The sequence below is a fragment of the Rhinoraja longicauda genome, chromosome 5 (assembly GCF_053455715.1).
Source record: "Rhinoraja longicauda isolate Sanriku21f chromosome 5, sRhiLon1.1, whole genome shotgun sequence".
Classification (NCBI taxonomy): domain Eukaryota; kingdom Metazoa; phylum Chordata; class Chondrichthyes; order Rajiformes; family Arhynchobatidae; genus Rhinoraja; species Rhinoraja longicauda.
Genome location: NC_135957.1, coordinates 59,706,672 through 59,731,831, shown reverse-complemented (window position 1 = coordinate 59,731,831; position 25,160 = coordinate 59,706,672). Strand labels below are relative to the sequence as shown.

General features: G+C 39.9%; 1 protein-coding gene across 1 annotated transcript in view; it reads right to left on the bottom strand.

The window, feature by feature from the left end:
- nt5dc1 (5'-nucleotidase domain containing 1) overlaps positions 1-25,160 on the bottom strand; it is a 434,656-nt gene that overhangs the window by 65,711 nt on the left and 343,785 nt on the right. Inside the window, exon 8 of the mRNA XM_078399640.1 lies at positions 18,416-18,513. Coding sequence (XP_078255766.1) covers positions 18,416-18,513 — 98 coding nt within the window. The remainder of the gene's footprint in view (positions 1-18,415; positions 18,514-25,160) is intronic.

Sequence of the window (25,160 nt, the reverse complement as noted above, 5' to 3'; positions counted from 1 at the left end):
GGTGGTTTGGGTAGGAAGGGACGAGTGGACCAGGGAGATGCGGAGGGAACGGTTTCTGCGGAACGCAGAAAGGGGAGGGGATGGGAAGATGTGGCCAGTGGTGGAGTCCCGTTGTAGGTGACGGAAATGTTGTGAGATGATTTATTGGAAACGCTGGCTGGTGGGGTGGAAGGTGAGAATGAGGGGGATTCTGTCCTTCTTATGAATGGGGGGAGGAGGAGCAAGAGCGGAGCTGCGAGATGTAGAAGAGACCCTAGTGAGAACCTCATCTATAATGGAGGAGGGGAAGCCCCGTTTCCTGAAGAATGAGGACATATTTGATGCCCTAGTGTGAAACACCTCATTCCGGGCGCAGATGCGGCGTAGACGGAGGAATTGGGAGTAGGGTATAGACTTTTTGCGGGAGACAGGGTGGGAAGAAGTGTAGTCCAGATAGCTGTGCGAGTCAGTGGGTTTATAGTAGATGTCAGTCACTAGTCTGTCTCCTGTGATGGAGATGGTGAGGTCCAGAAACGGGAGGGAGATGTTGGAGATAGTCCAAGTATATTTAAGGGCAGGATGGAAATTGGAAGTGAAGTGTATGAAGTCAGTGAGTTCTGCATGGGTACAAGAGGTAGCACCAATGCAGTCGTCAATGTAGCAGGGGTAGAGTTCGGGGATGGGGCCAGTGTATGTCCGGAACAGGGATTGTTCGACGTACCCGACAAAGAGGCAGGCATAGCTAGGGCCCATGCGAGTGCCCATAGCTACGCCTCTGGTTTGGAGGAAGTGGGAGGAGTCAAAGGAGAAGTTGTTAAGGGTAAGAACCGGCTCTGCTAGGCGGAGGAGGGTGTCAGTAGATGGGGATTGGCTGGTTCTACGGTCGAGGAAGAAATGGAGGGCTTCGAGACCGTCCTTGTGGGCGGATGGAAGTGTAGAGTCACTGGACATCCATGGTGAAGATGAGGGAGTGGGTTTCCAGGCCCCAGATGGCCAGCAGCAGGAGAGCGGCCGCAAGGTGCTGCCGCATGCTCGCCCTGTTGGCGGCCATCTTCTCTGCCCCGTGCTGCACCACGGGAGGAAGGTGAGGCGCGGGGCACGCCGTGACGGGCGCCGATCCTCCCGGCACTGCAGCGCAGGTGCTCTGCCGCCAGGCCCACCAACCCTTCCCCAACTGCGCAGGCGCAGCTGCCGGGCCCGGCAAGTGGGAGCGCATTTATTAAAGTTTATACGCTGAATTACATAAAAAATAATGAAACTTGATACTGCATACTGCAGGAGAATGGCGAGTAAGGTGGGCCTAAAATTGTTGCGCTATCGTGTACCGTTTTGGCTGTATTTCGGGAACAAACATACAAGATGAGAGCTTTAGTATATAGATATATAGATATAGTATATATATAGATAGATGCATACTGGCTACTTTTTGGTGTCCATAAAAAGTAGTGGTTTTGTTTACAATTATTTCAGGAACTGAGATGGGCGGCACAGTGGTGCAATAATAGAGTTGCTGCCTTACAGCACCAGAGACCAGGGTTCGATCTTGCCTAGGGAGGCTGTCAGTAAGTAGTTGTGCGTTCTCCCTATGACCGTATGGATCTCCCACACTCCAAAGATGTACAGGTTTGCAGTTGAGTTGGCTTTGGTAAGATGTAAAATTGGCATTTAGCATACATTAGCATACGTGCAGGTTAGCTGGTCAGCGCAGAGTCGGTGGGGAGAAGGGCCTGTTTCCGCACTATATTGGTAAAGTCTAAAGGCGATAATTCCAGGAAAGAGAACCAGATCAGCCCAATCTGGCCCACAATATCTCAAAAACAAATCATGAAGCTATTTATTCCCTTGACAATTAACAATTAACACAATACATTTGTACGATGAATCTACACAAAATTATAATTCTGACAATGTCGCAGTACAGAACAAGATGTGGACAATTTGAAAAGGTTCAAAGTTATAAAGCCATGCATCAAGGGTTGGGAGCACTCAGAAGAAGGGTCTCGACCCGAAATGTCACCCATTCCTTCTCTCCCGAGATGCTGCCTGACCTGCTGAGTTACTCCAGCATTTTGTGAATAAATACCTTCGATTTGTACCAGAACTGCATCTGCAGTTATTTTCTTATACTCAAATTCGCCCGGTTTGTCACTCTCCGAGGTTGCTGAAGTAAACTTGTATAAGTAGTAAAACGGGCCACATATTTTCAATCATGTTTGAATATGGGAGTGGCCCAGTGTTTAAAGTCTGTTCCAGAGAGGGGAGAGGAAGAAATCCAGTAACCACAGGCTAGTCAGCCTAATGCTAGTGATGGGTATGCAATATGCATCAAAATTAATTGTCACTTGGAAGAAAATGGGTTAATCATTTTCAGCCAACTGTGATTAGTTGAAGGCAGATTGAGGCTGTCAAACGAGGTGACATGCTCACTGAAACAACAGGTTGGTTTGATGAAGATAGTGCAGCCGATGTGTGTATGGCCTTTAGAAAGACATTCAATTAACCGCCACACAATAAACTTACTAAGAAAACTGAAGCTCATGATACCAAATGCACCAAAGATGGAAATGAAGGAGAAACGGGTAGAGGATAATGGTGAACGAGGTATCTCTCATCCAACATCATTAAATACAGATTACCAGTTCATTATCATATTGCTGCCTCGGGGCCCGCTGTGCGCAAATTGGCTGCCCGCATTATAACAATGACAACACTTCAAAAGTATTTCATTGATCATAAAGCACATGGTGACATTTTAAAAGGAACATGAAAGGCATAATATAAATGTGTCTCTTTGTTTATAGGACTGGAGGGATGTTTACAGTGGTATCCCCCAAGTATTAAAATTTGAAGCATATCTCTTTAGCCTGTACAAATATTCAGGACTCTCACATGTGTCAAAGTTTGCAATTGACGAAAAAGCTTGAAATTACAGTAAACGTTGTGGAGTACAGGAATAGGATCTCGGCTGTATTTAAACAATATTCATCAAACTGCCAGCTTCAAAATTCCGAAAGCCCAAGATAATTTAAAAATAACTATTAAATTTTTACCCAGTACATCTGTCAATGTATTGCTGATTGTCTGTAATATTTATTTTGCCTATGTGTAATTTTATTTAGCAGATAAAAACAAATATTTTTATTAGAGTCATATAGTCAGAGAGTGATGCAGTGTGAAAACAGGCCCTTCGGCCCAACTTGCCCAAACCAGCCATCATGTCCCATCTATACTAGTCTCACCTGCCTGCGTTTGGTCCATATCCCCCCAAATCTGATATATCCATGTACCTGTCTAACTGTTATTGTCTTGGGAATGTCTTCTAATTGCTTATCTCACTTGAGGCTCATTAAGCTTGAATATCGGTGCTGTAGGTCTGGAATCCAAATGTAGGTCAGTCAACTGCTACAGCTTAAAGAAACCAGCACTTGTTGCCAGCTATGATTCACCTAGATGTTAGCACGCTCATTCTTGAGTTAGGTGCTTCTGGGTTCAAGTCAGTCTCCAGAAAATAGCGTAAAATGTGAACTGACATTGGAATGCACTGTTGGAAAAGGTCTGGATGCTTAGACACGATTTAAACTAGGGCCCCAACAACCCAATTGTGGACAAAGTACATAGATGAAAAAAGTACACAGTCCAAATGTTTTGACCAATATTTATATCTTAAACAGCATCATGAAAATCAGATAATATAACCATAATTAATTGTTATTTGTCGAACAATGCATTCGTAATTCCCTATCCTACAAACCATCGTAGATGATACAGCTTCACTGGCTATGGAACATTTTAAAAGAAAGAGTTTTCATTTATTTTATGCCCTTTGTGACTTCAAAATATCTCAGAAAGTATTACAGCAAATTAAAAATATTTGAAATGAACTCTCCTCTATAATGCAGTGGTCATTTTTTGCACACACTGAGGTGAATTTAGGATGTTTATATAAATACAAACTTTCCTTTCAATGGAAGAATCCCTTGATCTTCATACAATGTGGAGTAGCTTAAGTACTCCAAACATCAGTTGCAATTTAAGTGATGAAGTCCAGAGACAGAATTATAGATGAGTGAACAAGAATAGTTTACAGCAAACATTCTTCAAGTACTAGGAAATACTGCGTAGTTTATTACAATAATAAATGTTACACCCTGAATGAAAACCAGGGGTGGCACAGTAGTTCAGCGGTAGAGTTGCTGTCTTTCAGCGCCTGAGACCCGGGTTTGATCCTGACTACAGTTGCTGTCTGTACGGAGTTTGTACGTTCTCCCCGTGACCATCTGGGTGTTCTCCAGGTATTCCGCTTTCCTCTACACTTCAAAAACGTACAGGTTGTAGGGTAATTGGCTTTGGTAAAATTGAAATATTTCACTATTGTGTACGATAGTGCTCGCGTACAGGGTAATCAATGGTTGGTGTGGATTGGGTGGGCCGAAGGGCCTGTTTCCGCGCTGTATCTCTAAAGTTTAAAGATTACAGTATATGAACATTTCCCACGGGGGTGTCACAGAATTTTAAAATATTAGGATCAAGGACATAAAAATACTGAAAAGCTGATATCCTCGTATAGGACCAGTAAGATTCTGTAGCTCATGTTCTGTCATCTCAGCAATTTAAGTAAATTTTAATTTGCCGTGTCTTTCAGACTGGTGAGAAATGTCCAGTGGAGTTGCCCAAGGGTATCTGAGGACCAGTGCTTTTCTTAATCTACAATAAGGAGTTGGATTTAGGTATGCAGCAGATAATTTTAAAATCTGCTTAAGGCAGAAAAACCTGGTCTCTTGTCAGGTGGATATCAATAAACTTCAAGGAAATATACACAAGATTGTGAAATCAACAGACAAAATGGTGGAATGGGGAAAAGCAATGGCAGATGGAATTTAATGTTTAGAATTGCGGTGAAAGAAAAAATAGGAGGATTATGAACTAAAAAGCAATTCTGAAAAAGGTTCAAGAAGAGAGGTCGGCATCATTCCTTGAAAATGTCAAGCCAAGACGAGACAGTGATTATAAAAATATGCCTTTTAAATAGAGGCACACCATGCCAGAGCAAGAAAATCACAATAAATCTTTAATGAAAAACACTGGTTCGGCCACAATCAAGTACTGTGTTCAATTCTGGCTGCTGCATTTTAGGCAAGGTGTAAAAGCTTCACAGATGTGCAGAAGATATTGACTGAAATGATTCCAGGGATGAGAGCCTTTAGTTATATGGATAGACTTGAAAAGCAGGTGTTGTTTTCCTTGGAAAGGGGAGGCTGTGAGGAGATCAGATAAAAGTATTTTAAATCTTGAAATATTGGGCAGTGACTTGGATAGAAACAGTTCATATTGGTATAGGTTTGAAGAACTAGGGGACGGAATAAAACTGAAGGGCAATAAAAATTAGAAGTGACACGAGGAAAAGTTTTTAACATAGAGAATATTTAAGGCCTGTAATACTGGGTGAAGGCAAATTTAATTGTAGCACTACCAAAGGGAGATAGATAAGCTTCTAAAAGGAATGAATTTGCAAGGGAATGAGGCTAGATAATTGTTCATATAAAGAACATGTAAAAGGACATAACCAGCAGCATTCTTTTCATGCAGTATCATTCTGTGATTTCTCTCATATTGTGTTTTATTGTTCTCAATTTGACTGTGATTTATAGATCGTGCAGAGCAAACTACTTGATTGTTCATTGACAACATGGTATCCTTGGTGTAAATATTATCAATGATCTGCCATGGTCATTCACACTGAAGTGACAGCCACAAAGGAACACCAATGCTGTTACTTCTTCAGGAGACTGAGGAAATTCGGCATGTCCCAAACGACTCTTACAAAATTCCACAGATGCACCATAGAAGTCATACTATCGAGTTACATCACAACATGGTTTGGGAAAAGCTCTGCCCAATGTTGCAAGAACTTGCAGAGAGTAGTGAAAGTAGCCCAGGAAAGTTGCCAACATAATCAAAGATTATACAGAAGCTTGAAAGCATGCACCACCGGACTCAGAAACAGCTTGTACCCTTCTGTTATAAGGCTTCGGAATGGGATTTCCATAAGCTAGAGTATATCCAATTCTTCTCTAACTCATTGGGAACATTGGACTTTGTCTCTGGAACTGTTGTGCTAGATTCTGCATTTTGCATTTTTACTAATTGCACTTGGCTTAATTGTATTTATATTTAGTATTACCTGCAAAAACGAAGCAATTCACTGTCAATAACAAAACCTAAACCTATTCTCTAGGTTTACAACGTCACAATAATAAACTAAACTAAACTAAACATTTCTTGATTCAGAATCAGCATGGTTTACTAATCATTCTTCAACCTCAATGCTCGAGGAGACTGCTGCTGCCTACCAGTTCATATTGGTGCATTTCAGAAGATGATGTGCTGAAATGAATTTACAATCACCCCATACAAAACCATACAAAACTCAAAGAAAGTCTGTGAACAGGTGCCATTGTAAAGAGCAGCAAATCCCATTCAGATCCTGCTGAGAGGAAAACCCTTACTAGTTTACATCGTACAAGTAATGTGGCAAATTAGACTAATAATTAAATAATATATATGTAGAAAAAAGTAGAACTGGATATCATTTATTATGCTCCATACAGATATAATTACTCACACAGCCAGCAAACTATGTCTTCAAAGTGAAATGTTAGCCAAATCTAAATGCACACGAGCTTTTGAAATTCTGATTCTTTCCCTGATTCATTTGAGAAAGAGTCTTAAAAGGCCCATAGTAAATAGATTATATCAAGGCCTGACTAAGCACTGACCACTGAAATTCATAACTCCAATATCATATGTATTAGACAACAAACTCCACCTTAAATTATGACTTGTAGTTGCAATAACAAACTCTAACATTGAATCTATAACCATTTTCTTATTCTTCTCTGAGTTGTTTGAGACACACTTTCACCTTGTCAACTGAAACCTGTGATTATTCAGAGTTCTATAGTTCCTTTCTTTTCCTTGCAGTTTTTCAAAAGCAACATGTGATACTAACCTGATTATATGTTTTCTTCTGTGTTGGGGAGAATGATATTGATTCAATGAGAAGGTACATTGTTTTTGGTATATAAATGTAGTAGCTCTGGTGCAAGTCAATAGACCAGCACATTGCTTGCATGGCAAATGTTCAGAGGACATCAGGGAGGCAGTATAACATGTGCATCAGATTCTTGAAGAACCTCGTATCTCAACCCATGACTTGACATTGAATGCACTACCTCCTTTGGTGGTGCGCCTTGAAAATTTGTTGTTTATCTATTTTATCTTGCTGCCCTTCTTGCTCAACTTACCTGCTTCTGATGCTTGCTGAAGCACAGCTACGTCTGATCTTGTAGCTGAACTGCCCTCTTCATACCCTGGTTCATATACCACATCCAAACTTAACTTCAACCTCTCTACCTAACTCCAACTCCAAAGCCAGCCACCACTTGCATCATTTTCCACCTAACTATCAAAGCCAATTCACTTAATAGTATCGTATCCTTATGCAAGTCTAAGGTTTGCTTCATTCCCATAGGAACAAAACTGATAGAATTAAGACAACTGTAATTTTTTTAATATAAAAGGAGGGTGACTTTGTTGTTACTTATAATCCTCTTACATTAAAAGATAACCACATAATGGCACAATGCTTCTTTGTTCCTCTCTTCATTGCAAAGTGACATTTACTTTATGCTGCATTTATGTCAGCTGAGTGTGGCATTTGTAATATAAATTGATAATGGGTTGAGAAAATTAATCAGACTGGAAGTGACTCTTGCTCCTGTTCCTTTATGACTTGAGATTTGTGCCTTATTTGATTACACACCATACTCCAGAAGGATGGCTACCTGTCATACATGCCAACCTAGAAAATCAATAGCTGACAGACCCTTCAGCAAAGTAGACACACATCCGTAAAGATGACAGATCACAAATTATTGGCAGGTCAAAACGCAGATTTGCAGGTTTGTAATTTAAGCAGCTTGTGAATGTAACAATCCTTCATTTGCATGAAGACTTTAAATAAGTGAATCCATTCATTCCCTCTGTTCACTGCCATCTATTTCCTCCTCTTTTGATCTTATGTTTCCTTTCAATATTGAGGAATCAGAAAGGAATCTCATTTTTACTCCAATGCAGTGCAGCTGATGATAGTTGCACTTTGGTGGTATTGTAAGTTTGGCCAAATCTCATCTCATGAATTTAACTCCATTTCTTTTTAAATATCTGAATAGGTTTCTGACACCTCTTAGCACTGTTGCCAGCATTACTGAGATAAATTACAACCTCAGCTGCCATCTTGCAATCAAGCAACTGTATTGCTTGCAATCTGTACATTAACAATGGGAGTAGTGCTAAAGGAAATGAGAAGTTCCCTAACTCAAATTTTGACGATATTTTACAGGATAAGGGCCAATCTGTGCTAATATGTATCAGTGAATGCAGTATCACTGACCTGGATTTGGAAACCACATGACCGTCACGTAACATGCATGACATTCTCTTGAACCCGTTGATGAAAGTTGATGAAGTAAGTTGTTATATGTTGTTATTTATCTTACCTCGAGTATTAAAATAATATTAAGGAAAGGAGGAATTTCTAAGTAATGATTAAAATCATAAAAAAACAGATAAGCAAATATCAGGTCTGCATTTTTGAGAAATGGACATTGCTGGTGATCCTTAGTTACCCTTGAGTAGGTGATGTTGAGTTGTCTTCTCGAATTGCGCAGTCTTTCAGTTGAAGGTCCTTCCATGGTGCTGTTAGTTTGGGAATTTTATGACCTTGATGTGACGAAGAAGTAATGATGATATATGTTTACATCTTATGGTGTGTGACCTGGAGAATAACCAACGGATGTTGGTACATCCATTTCCAGTCATCCTTCTCCTTCTTAGATTGATTGTACATGATTTAGTCACTTTGGATTTAGCTTGTCTTCTGTGAACCCACCTAACTTAGCAAAATCTCACATTATCGGGTATATGCCACCACTTTAAATATCAATGGAACAGCTGCTAATGATAATTCCAACATAGATCTGGCCCAATATTTGTTATAAATAAAAACAGGAAGCACTTGGTCAGGTTAAAATTACATGAGGTATGTTGTCATCATTCCACACAGGAAACATGCCCTCTAAGTGATATTTTATGGCAAAAGTGACTACACTTTATGCTCACCTCCCTCCAGGTTTCAAATGTCCTGAAAGTAGCACAATGCAATTAAATCATTAACTATAGCTTTTACAGCATGCTGTTATAGATTTTCTAAGTATCAATACTAGTTTTAACTGATGTTAAAGCTAATTGATATTTTTATGTAAGCAATAAATTTAAGACTCTGCGCTCCTATGGGAATCTTGTCTGCTGACAGCAGAGACCAGAAAATCAGTCTGAAGAAGGGTCTCGACCTGAAATGTCACCCATTCCTTCTCTCCAGAGATGCTGCCTGTCCTACTGAGTTACTCCAGTATTTTGTGTCTACACCAGAAAATCCTCTGTGTTCTGCAGTTTTTATATAATTTTTCATTAATGAATGATAACACAGCGGATTTTTACAGCACAATGCAGACCTAGGACAGAAAGGTCAGTGTGAGAATGGGAAGGGGAATTAAAGTGTTTAACAACCAGGAGATCAGGTAGGTCTCCTCCATTGTCAGAGTGAGGCTAAAAGCAAATTGGAGGAACAGCATTTCATATTTTGCTTGGGCAGCTTACAGCCCAGTGGTATATTGATTTCTCTATCTTCAAATAACCCCGCATTCCCTCTCTCTCCATCCCTCCCCCACCCAAGTCGCACCAGCTTCTCGTTTTCACCCAACAAATAGCAAACAATGGCCTGTTTCCTTTATCATCGTTACTTTTTTGCATATCTTTCATTCATTGCTCTTTATCTCTCTACATCGTCTCTATTTCTCATTTCCCTTTCCCCTGACTAGTCTGAAGAAGGGTTTTGACCCGAAATGTCACCCATTCCTTCTCTCCAGAGATGCTGCCTTTCCCCGCTGAGTTACTCCAGTTTTTTGTGTCTATCTTTGATTTAAACCAGCATCTGCAGTTCCTTCCTACACATGTTCATAATATATATTTTCACATATTAATTTACTTCTTCTGTTTTATCAGAACTGTTACAATTGTGAACAAAGATCAAATATATGATGCTAAATATTTTTATAAATAGCAAAATTTATTTTTTGTAATTGCTTTGCTTGTAGATCAATACCCTTTCTTCGGTACTTGTAACAATTTACTTAGTTCAGAGTAAATATTGCCCGTTATCATAAACAGCTTCTTCCTGCATTGTACACACGTATTTTTCTTCAATTGCCTCTCTTTCATTCAAACATTTCCTGAATGGTTAAGTTAATGTGCTTCAAGCTTCAATGGGAAAAAACTGAAGGAAAATTCATAAACAATCACGATTCACACCTGGCTTGCTTTGTGGGGTTTCATTAACCTTAACCTACAACTTTAGGCTGTACACAACTTTAGGTGTAAGCATGCCATACACAAGAAGAAGATTAACTCCTGAAAGCCCCAGTTATTATCAATAGTTTTGTTTAATTGCTCACTGTTAACTTTGAACCCATGCCCATTTCCTTTCTCTTCTCTTTGAGTCAATCCTGTACAAAATACATTTTGGTAACTCAAATGGGCATTACTTCACCTAACATGTATATAATGTGAGCGAGATATTTTCCTGAGAGATTTTTGAGCAGCAAAAAGCCTGATTTTAAAGTTGGGTGTTAAGAGCACAAAGATACGAAATGAAAGGATGCAGTGTTGGCCACACGGCATAGTCGCAGACGTATGAATTACTGTTGTATTTTAAATGACAAAATCATCACTGGGAAGGGGGTGGGGATAGAGAGGGAAAGCAGGGACTACCTAAAGTTAGAAAAAAGATGGTGGCGCAGGCATGTCCCGAGAAAATAAAAGATGGAGGCGCAGGCAAGTCCCGAGAAATCCCCTCCCCTTCCCAGTTCTCCCACTAGTCTTCCTGTCTATTACATCCTATCTTTGTCCCGCCCCCTCCCCGAAACATCACCCATTCCTTCTCTCCCGAGATGCTGCCTGACCCGCTGAGTTGCTCCAGCATTTTGTGTCTACCTTCGAATTAAACCAGCATCTGCAGTTTTTTTTCCCAGATCACACTGATTATTCACATTATTTTACCAAAAGAATTCTTTTCAATGTACTCAGAGCAAACACATCAGATTTCCCACCGATTCTTCGCTGTAATGGGATTACTTTGGTAATATTAAGCTAATGCATTAAATATCGTTAACTAGTAAAAATTGGAGAGAAATAAGGCCTGCTAATTGCTCAATGCAGTCAATCAGGGTTTTTAGAAAAACGAGAGCAACGTCACTCAACATCTAACACCAGTATTCCACACCTTTCCATCTTTGGCGATTTAATGATGAACTATTTAAGATCTAGCACTGAAGCCATTTGAAATTAACATTAATTGTTACACCGTAGGGAACAATGTACCAACTTGTAGAATTATGCCAGGAAATATTTTCCTCCTCTGGATATGAGTGCCTGCACTTCAATATTATATATATTATAGGAATAAGGCAACACCAAGTGAGCAAAAACCATTCCCTATATTTGTTTTGCAGTGCAATAGCTATTATGTAATGATGTTTTCACAAGCACTATGCATTATGTTATGTAGTTAGGTCACCGCTGACCAGAACCGCATAAACCATCGCTACTGTCTGTTACCAGTTGCATTGTGATTTATATTGTGTGCCACATCTTGCAAATTCCTATGTTTTGTTTTTTTCCAGAAAATAATAAGCCTCACCCATTCTGTGCAAAATATAAGACTTTTCACTGCAACCAGCTGCTCTCTGCTACCTGCTGAGACTTATACACAACGACCACGGTCAGGAATTTGAATAATTTCCTTTGCCTGGGAAGCCCGAGCCTCGAGTAAACCTGACAAGGATAATCAGTGGTACAGTACAAATAGTGGTCTGGATAACTAAGAGGCATGATGACCAACATTGAACAAAGATCAACTATGCTGCTGAAATAATAGTATTTTGGATTTAATACCAAAAATCACAAATTACTGTAAAATAAACTGCTTTTCAACATTCAACAGGATGTTTCTACTAGTGAGAGAGTCTTGGACCAGAGGTCATAGCCTCAGAATAAAAGGACGTACCTTTAGAAAGGAGAGGAGGAGGAATTTCTTTGGTCAGAGGGTGAATCTGTGGAATTCATTGCCACAGAAGGCTGTGGAGACCGTCAATGGATATTTTTAAGGCAGAGGTAAATAGATTCTTGATTAGTATGGGTGTCAGGGGTTATGGGAAGAAGGCAGGAGAATGGGGTACGGAGGGAGAGATAGATCAGCCATGATTGAATGGCGGAGTAGACTTGATGGGCCGAATGGCCTAATTATGCTCCTGCAACATATGAACATATATCATGTTATGTCTGAAAGAAGTAACTTCTTTTTGGTAAAGATAATGGATGAAAACAATTAGGAAAATCAAAAAAGTACTACAACTGCTGAAAATCTAAAAAAAAACAGAAGATACGGAAAACACTCAGCAGTTTAGGCAGCATCCACAGAAAGAGAAAACGTGACACTTTCAAGTCCAGAACTCTTCATCATAGTCAAGAAAGAGAAAAAGCAAGTTTGTTTTTAATAGCAGAGAAGGTTGCGTAGAATGAAAATGTGGTTGTGAGAGTTCAAGGTTCTTAATGAATATTTCTCCTCTGATTTTACCATGGAGAAAGACGAGAAGACAAGGGAATTCGGGAACGGTGGCTTAGACAGTTTAGTAGACAGTGAATATGGGTTATCAAGAATTACAGCAGGATCTTGATCAGCTGGGCAAGTGGGCCAAGGAATGGCAAAATGGAGTTCAATTCAGATAAGTGTGAGGTCTTGCATTTTGGAAAGTCAAACAGGACAGAATCTTCCCAATGAATTGTCGGGCCCAGTGGAGTATTGTAGAACAGAGGGATCCAGGAGTATAAGGATATACGTCCCTGCAAGTGGCGTCACAGGTGGAAAGGGCAGTGAAGAATGCTTTTGGCATTCTGGTCTTCATCAGTCAGGGCTTTGTATGGAGAAGTTGGGAAGTTGTGGCAGTTATTCTAGATGTTAATGAGGTCACACTTGAGTATTGGAGTTTTGCTTCACCTTGCTGTAGGGAAGATGTCTCTTTAAGCTGGAAAATGTGCATAAACTTTGTTGCCAGGTCTCGAGGGACTGAGGTTGGGCAGGCTCCAACTTTTTCTAAGGGATGTAGGAAACTTAGAGGTGACCTTATTGAGGTGCATAACATCATAGGGCAAATGCACAGTCTTTATCCCAGGGCTGGGGAATCAAAAATAGAGGGCATAGGTTTAAGGTGAGAGGGGAAAGATTGAATAGGAACTCAAGGGGCAACATTTTCACAGAGTGTGGTCCTATATGGGATGAGCTGCCAGAGACAGTTGTTGAAGAACGCACACAAATAATATATATTTTTAAATTGTCTGTCCTCATTAATCCATTTATATTCTATGCCTTTTCAACGTAATAGTGCAAGGTCATGATTCTAACCAATGTATCCACCAGGCACAATCCCAGTCCAGACTGGATTCAAACAAGGTTGTGATATCACTCTAACTCACTTTTCAATCTTTCTCACCACAATGCTGTGACTTACAAGGTTCCTGTGGAGTAGAGCAAATTTACATGACAAATGGGAAACTATTCAGTCTCTGATTCCATGCCAGCCTCAGTCACTGGTCTGCACTGCACAAACTATGTTTACTTTTGTGCATTTTTGAAAGTTGATTTCCAAGACTGTTCATTCATTCAGCACTGTAAAAAGAAAGATTACAACTTCCACTAAACATCTACATCACAAAGCTCCTACTGTACAACACTGTCCTTAGCAAGGCAAGACCTTGAAATCTTTGTTCAACTTTACGTTTAGTGGAAGCTGCTTCTCAGAAAAAAGTCATTGGTGGTGAAGTTCATATGCACAGGTTTTAATTTTCTTAGGATCAGAGTGTTTGAACTTAGCAAATGGTCTATCAAGTGGCAGTGATTTATGTCCTCCTGTACACAACAGAGATGTGACTTACTTTTAACTGGCACCTCAGAGCACTGAACAGCAAACAGCCATTTAAAACAAAAGGTAAATTCTCCAAATGCATTGGGAGCTTAAGCAAATGACAGATAGACACAAAAAGCTGGAGTAACTCAGCAGGACAGGCAGCATCTCTGGAGAGAGAGAAGGAATGGGTGGTTTGGGGTTGAGACCCTTCTTCAAACTCAATGAAAGTCGGTATTCTCTTCGGGGCAAATATCCCAGCTCTGAGGCTCAAACAATACTCAGGTAGCCTTAGTGGATGTACCGAATCATTCATCTGCTTGAACTAAGACCTCCAAAACAGCTTTTGCACTCAATAGGGCCGTGGTTTACAGGCAGACAGAGGAACCACCCCAAAATTGCTTTCAAATTCTTCCTCCAGAAATCCATCATCCTCATTGACGAAAAGGCCCTCCAAAACACCAAGGAGTCACTTCCAATTTCTCAAAGCACAATTATGGATAGAGCTACTGTTAAAGGTAGTCTTACAACAGATATCTATCACTCATGAGGAAATTAGGGAAAATACAAACACAACTAGGTTTAGATTCCTACTAGTTACCAGACACGTTTATATATTTAGAAAGGCAGGAACGGGGTACTGATTGAGAATGATCAGCCATGATCACATTGAATGGCGGTGCTGGCTCGAAGGGCCGAATGGCCTCCTCCTGCACCTATTGTCTATTGTCTATTTCCATAATTAAAGACCCCAGGACATTGTGAAGATATCAAAAATGTTGTTTTATTCCTCAACTTGCTTAGTTGGCTTCTAATTGTTGGTAATTTCATTTAATTGAGGATGACTGATCAAATTCAGTTGTTCTAAATCTAAAGATAGAGAAAAGCTCCCTGCACCACAAAATCATGAAATGCATGGAAAAGCAAATGAAGTGAAAACAAAGTGAGACCACTGTCTGGGCAAATTTGTACTTACTCTGATCCTGGTTTGCACCGTTAGCCTCATTTTGTTTGACAGCTGCACCATTAATATTCCTGTACAAAGCTCAAGATTGCCCTGCTTAAAAATCCCACTTGTTTTAATTGAAAAAGTACTTTTGGCCACAATGACAAAACATCCTGTTTTGAAGATGATTCATCTTAAAAGAAGTTTGCCATTGTAATCTTTCATGGATTAATTCACTTTGAATGAAAGTTAGCTTTTTGTTTAAAAATTCTGCATGTTCTTTTGAGAGACTCACTGAACAATATTGGTCCACTTTGAAAAATAAGACTCGATGTGCTTTAGTTCTTTGTTAAGCAACATTTATAATAACCTTTTCCTGATGTGGTTGCTTTCAAAATACGTCAAACAATGAAAGAAACAATTGAATCATTCACTTAAGAGTCATACAGTGTGGAAACAGGCCCTTCGGCCTGACTTACCCACACCGGCCAACATGTCCCAGCTACACTTGTCCCACCTGATTGCGTTTGGTCCATATCTCTCCAAACCTGTCCTATCCATGTGCCTGACTAACTGTTTCTTAAACGTTGGGATAGTGCCAGCCTCAACTACCTCCTTTGGCAACTTGTTCCATACACCCACCACCCTTTGTGTGAAAAAGTTACCCCTCAGATTCCTATTAAATATTTTCCCCTTCACCTTGAACCTGTGTCCTCTGGTCCACAATTCCCCTACTCTGGGCAAGAGACTCTGTGCATTTACCCAATCTATTCCTCTCATGATTTTGTACACCTCTATAAGATCATCCCTCATCCTCCTGCGCTCCAAGGAATAGAGACCCAGCCTAATACACCTCTCCCTATAGCTCACACCTAGTCCTGGCAACATCTTCATTAATCTTCTCTGAACCCTTTAAAGCTTGACAATATCTTTCCTATAACATGGTGCCCAGAACTGAACACATATGGTCTCACCAAAGCCTTATACAACTGCAACATGACCTCCCAACTTCTATACTCTGACTGATGAAAGCCAATGTGCCAAAATCCTTTTTGACCACCTTATCTACCTCCGACTCGCCTTTCAAGGAATCATGCACCTGCACTCCTAGATCCCTCTGCTTCTAACAAGGGCAGGACCAACACAGTGAATGGTAGGCCTCTGGGGAGTGTTGTAGAGCAGAGGGATCTAGGAGTACAGGTGACGTTTCGGGTCGAGACCCTTCTTCAGAAGAAGAAGTCTGAAGAAGGGTCTCGACCCGAAACGTCACCCATTCCCTCTCTCCTGAGATGCTGCCTGACCTGCTGAGTTACTCCAGCATTTTGTGAAATAAATACCTTCGATTTGTACCAGCATCTGCAGTTATTTTCTTACAGATTACTCTGATTATCGAAGCTCAATAAATGATGAACTCGTCTCCGGCACTGCATCTCCAATTTCCATCACTGGTCAAAACCAGTAGAAAAATCTGAAACTTCAAAGCTCCTCTGGATTTTATGTGCTTCTTGTTGAACCGGCCTGAGGACAGGTTGTCAACCTTGTCTAGAAATTGATATATGTATGGGTTTAGGGTAGAGACGGCGGATGAAATAAGATAAATTAGATGACAAAAATCATATGCAAAGAGTTCTGGTTGAACCAACAGTGTTTTACACACGTCTCCAACTTATTTTATTGACACACATTGATCAATTACATCCTGAAAGAAACAGAGAAGCAGAAGTTGGCCATTGGACTCTTCGTGCTAATATTGTTTAAAAAAAATATATATACTGAACTTTTTGTTGTTGTTTATTATCGCTGTTTGCAGAGTACTATGATTACATATGTGGTGTGTTGCCGAGGGAGGGTCTGCCTGTCAAGGATAGGCTTAGTCAGCCACAGTAGGAGATGCCAACATAGATGAAACATCCTGCTCTCTAAACAGGACAACATCAAAGCCGCACCAGATTTACAAATGCTAACATAACATGTGCTGCGACAAGTAAGAATTTCTTTGTTCTATTTTGGGACATCTGACAAGAAAACACTCTTGACTCTGTTGACTCTTGGCATGTGCTCTGCTATTCAATGCAATCCGAGTTGATCCTCTCCTACAATACCATATTCTCGCTCTAGAAACATAGAAACATAGAAAATAGGTGCAGGAGTAGGCCCTTCAAGCCTGCACCGCCATTCAATATGATCATGGCTGATCATCCAACTCAGTATCCCGTTCCTGCCTTCTCTCCATACCCCCTGATCCCTTTAGCCACAAGGGCCACATCTAACTCCCTCTTAAATATAGCCAATGAACTGGCCTCAACTACCTTCTGTGGCAGAGAATTCCACAGATTCACCACTCTGTGAAAAAAAACGTTCTCATCTCGGTCCTAAAAGACTTCCCCCTTATCCTTAAACTGTGACCCCTTGTTCTGGACTTCCCCAACATCGGGAACAATCTTCCCGCATCCAGCCTGTCCAACCCCTTAAGTTTCACATCTCTTGATAACTATTGTGTCTAGCAATATACCTTTCACATTCTTAAATATATTCATTGTCTTGGTCTCCATAGCCCCCTGTCGCAGAGAATTCCACAAATTTACCAACCTCTGAATAATTTCTCCTCATCTCAGTCCTAAATGTCTCACCTGATATCCGGAGACTATAAGCCCTGGTCCATGTTCCTCCATCCAGGGGAAACACCCCACATGTAAAATCCTGTTGCTCCATGTCACCATTTTGTATGTTTCAATGAGATCTTTTCTCATTCTTCTACACACTGATGACCACAGGCCTTGTCATTCAAGTCACTCCGTAGATTATTGTGCCGTTGTCTCAGGAATCAGTCTGGTCAACCTTTGTTGCACTCTTATGATAAGATGAAGAGTGAATTTAATTTTTTTTTCCATATCAAAAAACAGCATGATTTATTTTAAACCCATTAAAAAGTGGATTTAGATTTATCCATTATCTTGAAACTATGGCCCCTAGTTCTTGACTCTCAAACCCTCTACCTAAAGAAATGCTTAGCTTGCAGAAAACATGTAAATCAGCCGAACTGCAGCTGTGGATAATTGTGTCCTGTCTTTCAGCTCCTCATTGTATTTGCGCATTCTGTTTTGCTGCAACTTATGTTCATCATCGAAGGCGCAGCCCCTTTGCTCACAAGGTGAATCTGATTTCCATATTTCACATTGACAAGACAGGTTTGATTAACAAATCTTTTTAAAAAAGCCCTAAAGAAGTTTCATTTACAGACAAGTACAGGTTGTAAGAAGCAGTGAGAACAGCTAGAATTCACAAACTTGAGCAGTCCTCTGTAATCCCTTGGTCTCGACATTAGGTTTGAGTTGGCAGGAAACCGATGAAGTCATTTCCCTGGTACGACCATACTTAAAATATTGCATTCATTTTAAAGAATTTTTGAACTTACCAAGAGTTCGAAAAGGTCTCTGTTGCGGTATTTGTGTAAAGAATCCTGGCTTCAAAGCATTTGTGATTATGATATCAAATATTTCTTCAAAGTCTTCGCTGAAAGAGGAGCAGAAAAATGAATCATCAGCAACTAGTTCAATTGGATCTAATTGTAAATCTGTACTAATCTGAAATCTATGTTCAATAATTTATTAAATGGCATATCGCCAAAGTAATTTCCATGATCAATACTGTTGCTGCACTAAACTTGCCAATTCTATATCAAAATTAGAAGTAAAAAACTACAGACATTGTAAATCTGAAATAGAGACAGAAAGTGCAAGAGATAGTCAACAGGCAACTCGGCATCTATGGACAGTGAAACAATGTTATTACAGTATTTCTGTCTATGTCATTACATTTGAATAAAACTTTTCCAGTTCCGATGAAAAGTCATTGTCCGAAAACCATGAACTTAGTTTATCTCTGTGTAGATGAGGTCTGACCTGGTATTTTCTATTTTCACTTTACATCAAAATTGCTTGCCTGCCTGTATCCATGTTTCTTACCTGTCTGCCTGATTTAGGTTTTAGCCCAAGTTTGTGTGCCTCTGGCCTATGCATCCAGGTACAGGGAATGACTCTGTAATCCACATTTATGGCTATGTGTTGTCATTGTGTGTGTGTCACCACGACAATATTCAAGGCACCTGTGTGAATTTACTGTTGATTTCAGTTCAAAAATATCAATGCACCTTAATGTGACATGCAACAGTTATATTAAACATAGAAGCATTTTTGTCAACTATCAATTAAGCTAATTATAATCTTTGCATAAAGGTTATGCAGATTGGTTAATTTACAAAAAATGGCAAGCCTTGGTTTGATCCAAAATAATCCCTGAATGGCACTTATGCCTGCAAATGCATTCAGTTCAAGTTTAAATGCTTGTATTAGTTTTCAGAACACATTTCATTTGCAGCTCCATCAAAGTTTTTTAAGAGATTGGTTTATATTTCCTTTGAACTAACTAAATTTTGGAAGTTTACTTCAGCTTGAGAGCTAAAGGATCGACCAAAGGTCATTGGAAATGCATCATAACGAATATGCTGTGCTCAACATGTATAGTAAAGTGAGGTATGTTAATATTCAACTTGGAAGAATGGGTAAATAAACCGATAACTACATTAAGTAAATTGCATGTCAGTAATACAATTCATTGTTCCATGTATTATTTTTTAAAATGTTTCACATCGACAGCCAAGATTCATAATCTGGAGAAATTTAGATTCTACCATTTCACCAAACGTTTTAGTAGATCATGCAGTGCCCAATGAGTAGCTGAAATACGGTCATCAGTTCAATAATGTGTTTATTCCACTAATTTCCAAAGTCAAGAGGAACCATTCTCTGATTCATGAAATCTGTGCTTCGTGGAAAAAATGGTTTGACTTATAGAAACCATCTGGTAAAACATCATCAAATGTCACACATGTCAAAGATTAGTATCTGCAGTAGAATTGCAACATTTTAGAGGAAATTAAAAGAGGGGAAAACTATTTTAAAAACTGGATTTATATCACTTGGGATTCCTGCACGAGTGCTTAAATTTCATTGATGGTGTTGTGACAAATGTTAAAAACTGCTCGAAGGGCGGTCATCTAAATTGTTATTTTCCTTATATTTGACAATCTTCAGCATTTTCATAATTCACTAACTAGCTCCTTCCCATTATCACGTATGTCATCTAAAATCAGTACCTCTTTCCTGCTTTTTCCCCATATCCCTTGATTCCTTTAGCCCTAAGAGCTAAATCTAACTCTCTCTTGAAAACATCCCATGAATTGGCCTTCGCTGCCTTCTGTGGCAGAGAATTCCACAGATTCACAACTCTCTGGGTGAAAAAGTTTTTCCTCATCTCAGTCCTAAATGGCCGATCCCTTATTCTTAAACTGTGACCCCTGGTTCTGGACCATTTTTCCTGCATCTAGCCTGTTCAATTCTTTAAGAGTTTTATATGTTTCCATAAGATCCTTATTTAAACTGGGAGGTAATGTTTGCAATCCTCCATTCCTCTGTAATTAACCAGCTCCACCACCTCCTGGTTTTGGAGTCAGACAAAAGCTATGCCTCTAACGCGCAATTACATTTCCCAATCTCCACCGCTGTCCACAAGGCTGACTCGCCAAAATCATGACCTAGTTGAGATTTACACTACTTACACTGTTCATATGTAGCCCAGTAAAAGCTTGAAGAACTGCAGCTTGTTTTTGACTAGGTTAATCATGACCCTTAAAACTGAATTCAATAATTTCAGGTAACCACTGGTCCCAGTCTGTATCATGATGGGCTAGACACAAAATGCTGGAGGAACTCAGTGGGACAGGCAGTATCTCTGGAGAGAAGGAATGGATGACGTTTTGGGTCAAGACCCTTCTTCAGACTCTTCCTTCTCTCCAGAGATGCTGCCTGTCCCGCTGAGTTACTCCAACATTTTGTGTCTATCTTCGATTTAAACCAGCATCTGCTGTTCCTTCCTACTCACGATGGGCTAAATCTGATGAAAGATCAACAACCTATAAACAGTAACCATATTATAGTAGTAACATCAGTAATCTGCCATTCACCCCCTCAAGTGTATCTGCCTATCCTGCCCCAAATTCTCCTTTTCAGTCCCCCCCCCCATCTAACTCTAATCAGTCTAAAGAAGGGTAGAAACAAGGAACTTCAGAGGCTGGTTTATACCAAAGATTGACACAAAGTGCTGGAGGAACTCAGCGGGTCATGGAGAAAAAAGCTGGGTGTCGTTTCGTGTCGGGACCCATCTTCAGACTGACCCCCTTCAGAAGAAGGGTTCAGGCACGAAACATCCTCCATCCATTCCCTTCACAGGTGTTGTATGGCCCATTCAGTTCCTCCAGCAATTTGTATTTTGCAATTTTGGAACAGTAACAATAACTCTTTTTCTTCCCTCTCTATTGGTGCTGCTTGATCTACTGTTTTTTTAGCATTCTCTTTTTTATCAGATATGCAGAAACTGCTGCATTCTGTATTTCACAGTTCTTAAACTTTCCTTTTTCCTTTGATCTCCTTTATCTCCTATTACTATCTCTTCCAGCCAAATCATCTGCAATTAACATATGCTCACCACATTCTCTCAGCTGGCTTTCCATCATTCCATCTCTCTTGATCGCCACTCTGTTATAGACTCCCACTTTGTTCTCTCCACTCCTCCTCATTTCTCTACAAGTTAAAACACTTCTTTATCTGATGAAGAATCATCAATGCCTCACTACAGAAGGCATTTGAGCTACTGGGTATTTCTAGCATTTTAAAATTTTTTCTTTTTAACTCTGATTTCTAGCAAGTCGATGTTTTGTTCTTTGCTTATTTTTTTTCTTGCTCATCCTAATGAATGGAAAGATCCTCTCAATGCTAAAGACCGTTTTAGATCAGTTTGATAATTTTCTTAGACTGGTACAGATAAGTTGCAATTATTGCCTCTATTTTAGTTTAGTTTATTGCTACGTGTACCGAGGTACAGTGAAAAGCTTTCTGTTGCGTGCTGAGCAGTCAGCAGAAAGCCAATACATGATTACAATTGATCCATTTACAGTGTGTAGATACATGATTAGGGAATAACGTTTAGTGCAAGGTAAAGCCAGCAATGTCTGTTCAAGTATAGTCCGAGGGTCATCAAAGAGGTCGATAGTAGTTCAGCACTGCTCTATGGTTGTGGTAGGATGATTCAGTTGCCTGATAACAGCAAACATTTGACCCTGAGTTATGTTTTTTAGTCCTCAATATGGTCAGTTTTTAAAATCATCTACTCTACCCAGTGAAAACGCCCCATAAATGTTCACGAACTATTGAAACATCAGCATGTCTTCATTATCATAAGCTGTGATTTTTGCAAAAGTCCTCGACTAAGTTTGATTTGGTTTAGAGGGATGTGAGCCAGACGCTTGCAAATGGGACTAGTTTAGATGGGGCATCTTGATTGGTGTGAATGGGTTGGGCCATTGTTTGGCTACTTACACTGTTCATATGAGGCCCAGATTTAGCCCATCATGAATAGGAAGGAACAGCTGTTTCCTTGCTGTATGATTCTATGACTATTTTAATGTCTTCCAAAACAATTCATTTCTTCATTAAACTTTTGTTTCCTCATTCCTTTGAACTCAACCATGTGTAACTTATTTATGGAGTGCTTAAAGAGAGATACATTAAAGCTAAATCATTCATTTACAAGCTCAGGGGTCCTTAACAGAGACATTAGCACATTCAGTCTCTACAATGGTAACAAATTGCACGAAGTCCCACAGGTTTCAAGATGATTCTCTTCCTAACAACTGTTTGTAACTTGAACTAGTGTAAGTCGAAAATGAATTAAAACAGTGCAAGAGCATGGCAGAAATAGCTGCAATGGGAGAGCATGCAGGCCTGGGATGAATGGCTGCCAGCCAGCCTCACTGACTCAGTGAGCGAGTGAATGAGTCTGCTCAGTGCTCCCAGCTGCGTGGCTCAACTCAGCCCCCAATTCTTGCGTCTCTGGGGAAAGGAGAGAAGGCTGCTCCAACCCGACCAAAGAGGAACTGGATCAAATCTCTCACACATCAAATCCAAAGGGTCCCACACCAATTGTACAAGCAATCTCATGCCACCAAAGCTGCAAAACTACTGCTGGTGAATCAGGTTTTTCCAATTGATTTCACTTCCTTATTTCGATTCTGCAATATGTAACTAATTTTGCTATAGAAAGCACAATTTCCACAAATAACATGATAGAAAACAGCTGCTACATGAAATTTAATGCTCAGAAAGTCAACGTTGATTGGATGTGTGGTCAGATTTTGCAGGCAGAATATAAGCATCTATCTAGAAAACCCGCAGCAGATGAAATGTAACTGATCAGACTAGGCAGTTTATTTAGGACAGAGATAATCAGCCAGAGCGTGAATGATTTTACTTCCACTGACTTTCTATATCTGGCAAAATCCGATCATAGATTGCTGAAAGCTTCACTTGCCTACCAACAACTGGATAGTAATCTGCATCTAAATCTAGGTGGAGATATCAGGCATAATCTTCGGACAGAACAGCATTCAAGGTCTTCATGATCGGTGCAGAGTGCAGATGTGATTTAGGCCCCATTTTGAAGTCACATATTCCAGTTTTACTTTTTGAATTTTTATGAGATCAACATTGTACGTCAACGCTGCAAAGTCTTCACACTATAGTTAAACAATCTTGGCAACTATAGCCCTGCAGCACATACACTCAATGAGGAGAATATAAATGAATTCTGACATGGGTTGCACAGGCATTTTCCACTATAAATGTGGATGTATGTGGATGTATGCAGCTGGAACGGAAGTTGAAAAGAGGAGTTGCATGCAGAGCAGAGCAGAGCAGCATAGTTTTTTAGTATAGCAATTCATCAGTCCCTTGTGACAACTCACATTGTGAGTGAGGCCAAGTACAGTCCTTCGGGAAAGCAATTTCAGGTGACAAGTGAGGAATTGGTATAGGGCATGCAATTATAATAGAACATAATTTTTACATAATTTAAAATTATATATTATAATTTTTTTTAAAAATCAGATGCTAGAAATCTGAACCAAAATCTATAATGCTACAAATGTACACGTAAGAGTGGTATTATAAATAATAATTGGGCTGGATTTTACCACTATGGTAAATGGTAATTTCACCATCATTAAGCTGACACCAATTGCAAACCTCAAAGAGAGCACCCCATAAAGTACTTCTGGCACGGATTTCACTTTTGTCACCAGGAGCTGTCAGGATCAAGATTAAATGGATCCTTGTTTCACAGCAATATTGATGAGACCCAGCAGATTATACTGCCAATCATATTGAAGAATTATCACGAAACAAAGCAGGAAAAAAATGAAAGCATAATATTTTAACAGCATCGGAGATTGCTGATGCTGTTAAATAACAGTATTGGATAACAATATAAATATGAAACTAAAATAGAAGCTGAAATACCCGTAGTGTTTTAAAGGATAACACTTTCCATCACTCAGACCAGACTTCCCTCCATTGATTCCATCTACACTTCATACTGCCTCAGGAAAGCAGCTAACAGAATCACAGACCTTTCACACTACAGCCATTCCTTCTTCTCCCATTGGGCAGAATATATATAAACTTGAAAGCACACACCACTGGACTCAGGAACAGTTACACCGCCGCTGTTATCGGTCTCCTGAACAGCCCGTCCACAAGCTAGGGTACAGTCCGATTCTCTTCTACCTCATTGTGGACATTGGGCCTTGTCTATGGAACTGATGCGCTACAAACCTGAGAACTATATTCTGCACTCTGTATCTTCCTCTTCACTCTAGCTATTGTATTTGAGTTTGGCTTTATTTATTGTATTTATGTATAATATTATCTGATTTGATTGGACAACATGCAAAACAAAGATTTTCACAGTAGCTCGATGCATGTGACAATAATAAACCTAATAATAAACCTTGATATTACCACCCTGGGAAAACATGGTTAACTGTCTACCCCAGCTATGCGTCTCATGACTTAATATATTTCTATCACATCTACTCTCAACTTCTAGTTTGTCCAACCTCTCCAATTAGCTAATACTCACTAATCCAGGCAGCATTCTAATAAACTTCTTCCACATCCTATAGACATTAGATAATAGACAATAGGTGCAGGAGGAGGCCATTCGGCCCTTCGAGCCAGCACCACCATTCAATGTGATCATGGCTGATC